Source organism: Dendrobium catenatum, unplaced genomic scaffold (assembly GCF_001605985.2).
Source record: "Dendrobium catenatum unplaced genomic scaffold, ASM160598v2 fragScaff_scaffold_134, whole genome shotgun sequence".
Taxonomy (NCBI): domain Eukaryota; kingdom Viridiplantae; phylum Streptophyta; class Magnoliopsida; order Asparagales; family Orchidaceae; genus Dendrobium; species Dendrobium catenatum.
The window spans coordinates 637,049-643,918 of record NW_021318596.1 but is presented as its reverse complement, the minus strand read 5'-3'; the positions used below and the strand labels follow the sequence as shown (position 1 = coordinate 643,918).

Genomic DNA, 6,870 nt, shown 5'->3' with positions numbered 1-6,870 from the left:
CATAAAGTCCTCGCAAAATGAGGGCGAAATCTCTGGGTAGTGTCTTATCTACAAACCCATCTGCCTTCCAAAATTTACCTCGGAACTTGCTCAGTTAAAACTCCCTCGCCGAAAAAGAAGAGCGAGCGGAGGCCGGGGCTGAATTTTCGGAGCCCACATGGATGTGTTTTAATTTGAAAAGCATTTGGATTTAATTTCAAATGTATTTAAATTTCAAATCCTTTAACTAATTTAGTTATCGTATTTTAGGAAAGTATTCAAATCAAACATATTTCAAATTCAAATAGGATTTGATTTAAATATTCCTCCCTAATTTAAGGTTCCCCACTTGGCAAGCATTTAAATCTCTCTCCATTAACTCTCAAGCCCCTCTTAATACCGTCGGCCCCTCCCTCAGTTATTTAATTCCTTAATTGGATATCCAATTATGGGATTTAATTAACCACCCCCCTTCTTCTCATTTAATTTTAATTTAATTTCAAATCCCCCCCCCCTCCCCACCCCATCCGCGCTACATCATGTAGACAAAGTATTTCTTATGTTTTTTAGCCTAAGCTCCAAACTTTTTAGCATTTTACTTGAATTTTATATATTACTGTAATCAATTTAGTTTTATTTAGAAATCGAATTATTTTATTTGTCATAATTGATGTTTCAATTTGATTGATCATTGTTAACCATCATGTATTTAATGCAATTTTATGGTATAATATTATGTGACATTGATTGTGTGTGTTATTTAATATATAAAATAACATTTGTAAAGTTCTTCTCAATATTTTATGATTTGCTTTGTTTTTAAAAATAATGTGCACCACTATGGTCTGTTTGCTATGGGCTTTGCTCTATAATCCACTATTCGCTATTTGCAACTAGGGTGCCAATAAATAAATATTCAAGTGTCATTTGCAAAGAGTAATGGTTATATTATTGCTCATGTTAAACGACTTGCGATCATATGTGATTTTCATTGCTTTCAATCGTTTATTTATTCATACTTCTTTGTTGTTTTTAATTTGACATCATGAGAAAGGGTAGAACTTATGTTATTAACTTATTATAACTACCTATTCTTTCTTTTTCTTCTTAGTATTTTATGATTTGCATTGTTTTTTAAAATTATTCTTTCCATGCTATGCGCTTTTTACTTTGGCTCTAGGAAACTTTATGCTATAATCCACTATTTGCTATTGACAAGTAAGGTGCCATTAAATAATTTAATTGTCATTTTGCAAAGATTAATGCTTTATCATTGCTCATATTAAACCAATTGCATTCATTTCTCATTTTCATTGCTTTCAATTGCTTGCTTGTTTATTCATTCTTCTTTGTTGTTTCTGATTTGATACCATGAGAAAGGGTGTAACTTCCATGATTATAATTGCCTCTCATTCTTCCCAGCTTATTATAGCTTGTAGAAAGGGAGGAACGAGCATAGAAGACCTTGCAGAGAAGTTCCCAGATATGATTATCAAGGTTATCCTAATTCTCTTGATTTATTTGGATTGATATTTTGAAGATTTCTACTATTTTTGGCCTGTGTCCTATTCTATCATGTGCCTTCTAAATGGCATTTATTTTCTTGTAAAGGTTCCTATTGATGTTTTCAAAGGAATCACAGATGAGGATGCTGCTAAAGTTGTCGATGGTCTTGCACCAAAGGTGGCTGATAGGAATGCTTCAATTGAACAAGTGAAGAAGCTTTATGAACTATTCTGCAAGTCTGATTGCACCCTACTGGAGGTTATTTTCCTACATAAATTATATAATTTATTAATGAAGGAATAAATGTCATCAATATATTTGTTTGGCCTATATTAAGAGAGGTAGATAAAGAAGTAAAAACATTTGGTCATAAAGTCTCAGAAATGATATTTTTCTATTAGATTTAAATAAGAATTTGACTCTTAATAGGACCATTTTGAAAAATGATTTATATAGTCGACCCACCCCATGTAATAAGATAAAGGCTTGCTGTTGAACATATTTATTCTTAACATTCTTATTTATTTGACCTATGCATTAATTCAATGCTTTTCTTTGATTAGATCAACCCAATTGCTGAGACATCTGATAACCAGCTAGTGGCTGCTGATGCTAAGTTGAACTTTGATGATAATGCTGCTTTCAGGCAGAAAGAAATTTTTGCTCTGCGTGATTCATCTCAGGAAGACCCAAGAGAGGTATGATGCATCTTGAAGGTTTTAGTTAATATTCCAGCGTGAGAAAAATAGTCCATCTTAAGATGGAACTTCTTAGCATGCACTTAGCTTCATAAATCACAAGCAACATAAATTAAAATATGATTAATTTAGATAATTTAGATTGAAAGACAAGTAAATGAAGGATTCAATTTCTCAGTCCACCCCCCTTTTTAGTAGGTGCTTATTGTTTTTTATTAAATTTTTTTTTTTTTTCTGTTCTGTTGTATTTGCGACAGCCTACTAATTTCTTCTTTTTTTTGTGTGTTTGTACTGCAGGTTGCTGCTGCCAAAGCTGATCTAAACTACATTGGACTGGATGGAGAAATTGGATGCATGGTTAATGGTGCAGGATTGGCAATGGCTACCATGGACATAATAAAACTGCATGGTGGTACACCTGCCAATTTTCTAGATGTTGGTGGGAATGCTTCAGAAGGCCAGGTGTAGAGTTTTCTCCTATCACCAAGTGTCTATTTCTTCAGGTTTATAACTGGATTATAAATAGTTAGCCTTTTGCCAATATGCACGAGTGTGCGTAAATATTTAAACATAAAGGTAATTATGAATTTATAGTGGTCTCTGCCACTTAAAACAATAGCAGTTATTAGCTTCATTTGGTTGGTCTTCTACTTTGCATGAAGAAAGATGCAAAGCTGCCGTCAAAAACTGTTTTATGAATCAGTTTGAAAACACTATTAAAAAACCATCTGCTTTATGACAGCTTATTGTTATTACAAAACAGGTGAAAAGCCCAACCATATCTGCATTTAGTTTACTATTCAACACAATGTAATTTCCCAGTCTTGTGTGAGTTTTTTATCAAATGCTGTGTGGCCTTTTAATTAATATTTTTTAAGGCAGACTAGGTAGATTCTTTCACATTAAAGTTGATAATATCAACTAAATTCATCTTTTGTATGTATAGGTAAATATGTTACGTTACTCTCCTTCATCAAATCCCGCAGGTCTAATGTAAAACTATTTTTCATTACTAAAATGCATCCTAGGAATATTTTAATAAATAATTTGAGCGTATATCATATTATTATGAGTCAATCAATATTATTATAATATAAAATGATATCTAGGTGTGATAAGTTCAAATATTTTGGCTCTAATATGAAGAGCGAGTATATTGTGAAGGTTGGGTGAAGAAGAAATCTGAAATTAAGTTCAGATTTTGAGAAGTTTGGGAGGGAAACTAATTTGAAATGTTGGTTTCAAATTAGTCATAATCAAGGCATTGATTGGGTATTAATTGGGAGGAGCCAAACATGGGCCGGTGGTATAGGAGAGAGAGGGAGGGGAATTTATTCCAAAGCCTGAAATTAAATTCAGGATTTGAGGGGATTTGGGGTGAAAATTAATTTGAAATTTGATTTCAAATTAATTTGTAATGAATGCATTGATGGGAGACTTAATTGGGGGAATCCATGCATGGCCGACGGCATGGAGAGAGAGGGAAGAGGGATTGGGGGGATTCAGGCTTTTTCCATACAAGATACGCCAACTAGGCGGGAAAATAATGACTCCACCAAAATTAAAATTTCAAATGGATTCAAATTGAGAAACTTTCCTTATTTGGATTTTTGCGAATATGGAAAGTTTTGAATTTCAAATTTTGAAATTCAAATTTGTTAACTACCCATAAGGGCAAAAACGGAAAACTGAAATAAAAATGATTAATACATAAAATACATCAAAAGTAAAGACTCTCTATCATGACCATCAATCTCCTGTGTCGCCTCTGATAGACGTGTCGAAACTTCGTCGATGTCCCCATCAGATTGACTTAGGTGCTTTGGGCATATACTAAGAAAGGTAAAATATATACGCCAATATGTTGGGTGGGAAAATCTATGTTAAAAGATTGGAATTAAAGGGGTAAATTAAAGATAACGTTGATAGAAGTTGTACAAAAAATTTTGTGCAAAATATGTTTTAACATTGCATGTGTCACTTAGGCTTCGTTTTGTGACGACTTTCTTACTGTTTCTTAAAGCGGCTTTCTAGTATACAATTAATTTTTGTACTACAAAGCTGCTTTAAGAAGCAGGAAGAAAGTCGTCCCAAACAAAACCTTAATGGGTACAAACGGTGAAAATAAGCATTCACAAAACTAAACCCAAATAGTTGGGACAAGCCTAATGTTGATGACGACTTGTAATATTTTGATTTATTTGCTTTTTTTATGCCCCACGCAACTTCACGGGATGAGAACTTTCTCATGCTATTTTGATCTTCCTATTTGTTACATTGTGGAAAATTTTCTCCCCATTCCTTTTTTTTTCTTGGAGACTTAATCGGGACTTGTTGCAGGTTGTTGAAGCATTCAAAATATTAACTGCTGATGACAAAGTGAAAGCAATTTTGGTTAACATATTTGGAGGAATCATGAAATGTGATGTGATTGCAAGTGGCATTGTTAATGCTGCAAAGCAGGTTCGATGCATTTCATTGTATTTTCATTGCTTCATCCCCAGAGCCAATTATCTAATCAGCCCTCGAGTCTTGTAAACATCTTAGGGAGATGGACATTTCAAGAAAATTCATTGGTTTCTTCTCCATTCTCATTATAAAGTTCTAGTTGATGTTCATTCAGGCTATTTTGATTATAGCGCCTAGTAACCCCAGAAAGACTACTGTAGGCTTATATAATTAGGGGTGTCAATTCGGGTCAATGGGTCGGGTTCGACCCGACACTATTCGGGTCAACCTGAACCCAACCCGGTTTTAAAAACGGTTAGGTTTTCGGACCCGAACACGACCCGATTTGGGTTCGGGTCAACCCGACCCGACACAAATGACCCGGAGTTGACCCAAAATTGCTAGTTTTCGGATAAAAAATCGGGTCAATCTTCGATTTTCAGGTCAAAACGGGTAAAAAACAGGTCAATCTTGGGTTTTTGGGTCAAATACAAGTTTTTGTGTCAATTTCGGGTCATTTTTGGGTCAATTTCGGGTTGCTGGGTCATCCCGAACCGACCCGATTTTTAAAACAGGTTGATTTGTTGAACCCGAACCCGACCCGTTTCGGGTCCGCGTTGACCCGAACCCGGATTTTTCCGGGTCGGGTTTGGGTCGTGTCAAAAATTGACACCCCTACTGATTAGGCTCTGTTTGGGCTTTATTTTTCATATAACATTACTGTATTGATTACTAATTGCCATTTTTATGCATTACTAGGTTTCATTAAAGGTGCCTGTGGTGGTTCGTTTGGAAGGAACCAATGTTGATCAAGGGAAGAGAATTCTCAAGGTGACCAATTTCAGAATCTTATTAATTTCCTTCTACTTGACTATTGCGCTATCTGATTTGTTTTCTCATTCATCATGGAAAAAAAATTAAATAAATAGTCTTTGTATTGATTCAAACTGTGCAGGAAAGTGGCTTGGCTTTGATCACGGCAGAAGACTTGGATGATGCAGCGGAGAAAGCAGTGAAAGCTTCAGCAACTTAGATTCTGATTTGATTTTGTTCTGTTTGAAGTAGGCAAGAAATATGCTAATTTATCAGCAGAATTTGCTTCATTTTTTGAGGGAATTTGTTCCTGAGATAAATTTTTATAGAACTGGTTCAAGAGAAAACCATATGAAATAAAGCAGTGTTCATCTTTAAACCTGCTGAATTAAAATTCATGGAGAATTTCTCCATTAATTTGTTTTTTTAATAGTTGATATCGTCAAATATCTGTATGTTTTTATTTTTTTTTGGGTATTTTAATGTCTTCAGACGTGCTATTTAAGCTTCTAAATTGAGACAATCAAGATAGTAGTTTGTTGCCTTTCATATTTGTTTGATATACATTTTATGAATTATATCCGCATATTTTAATAGAAATTGTATTTGTATGGTTTTAAAATTATTATATTTATTTTAAGAAGAATAATTTTTTTTTTCTATGTTACATTAATTTTAAAATAAATTTAGGGGCAATTTAGTTTGTGAAGGGGTGTAAAATATTTTAAATGTAGGTGTTTGGTTTGGAGTAAACAAAATATATTGTAAAGTTTTGGTGTTTTTGTTACTCATCATCTAGTTCATTTTTTATGCATTGGAATTTCATTGCTTGCCATTGTAGGTCACCATTGCCTGTCGCCACCTCTGTCAGATCGCCGTTATCGGCCATTGCTGTTGGCAACCTCCGTCATTGACCACTCTATCTTTCTATTTTACATTGGATTCATTTTATTTTAAGCCAAATAAAAAGTAAAGAAATAATTTCATATTTATTTTATATATCCAAATTATTTAAAAATATTTCAAATGTATTTTATTACTTCTACAATGTATTTTTTTTACCAACCAGCCAACCTTGTAAATTTTTTAAATTCATTTTGATATAATATCATTAAATCCTAACATAATTATTTTTCTAAGGAATAAGTGATGGAGCAAAGATCTTGTGTCAGGGAGCAAAATAACATAATTGAATAATTATTCTATATAATCATCTGATACAAAAAAGCAAAAAAAAAAAAAGAGTTAATTCTTGATATGAAATAAAATTAATATTTTGTTATAAAAAAATTCCCTAAACATTGCAAATATAATTTAAAATTTATTAAATACTCAATGTTTTCAATTAATATAATACTAAATAAAGTTGGGTTTATGTTTATGAATAAATAAATTAAAACGAGGTAACAATTAACATTTAAGAGAT

The 6,870-nt window shown here is 33.0% G+C and overlaps 1 protein-coding gene across 1 annotated transcript in view; it reads left to right on the top strand.

Moving 5' to 3' along the window:
• Positions 1–5,991, top strand: part of LOC110095290 (succinate--CoA ligase [ADP-forming] subunit beta, mitochondrial) — a 24,795-nt gene extending 18,804 nt beyond the window's left edge. Inside the window, exons 6-12 of the mRNA XM_020820761.2 lie at positions 1,402–1,476; positions 1,591–1,743; positions 2,049–2,183; positions 2,481–2,645; positions 4,524–4,646; positions 5,391–5,462; positions 5,587–5,991. Of these exons, the coding sequence (XP_020676420.1) occupies positions 1,402–1,476; positions 1,591–1,743; positions 2,049–2,183; positions 2,481–2,645; positions 4,524–4,646; positions 5,391–5,462; positions 5,587–5,664 (801 nt within the window). The 3' untranslated portion in view covers positions 5,665–5,991. The remainder of the gene's footprint in view (positions 1–1,401; positions 1,477–1,590; positions 1,744–2,048; positions 2,184–2,480; positions 2,646–4,523; positions 4,647–5,390; positions 5,463–5,586) is intronic.
• The last annotated feature ends 879 nt before the right edge of the window (positions 5,992–6,870 follow it).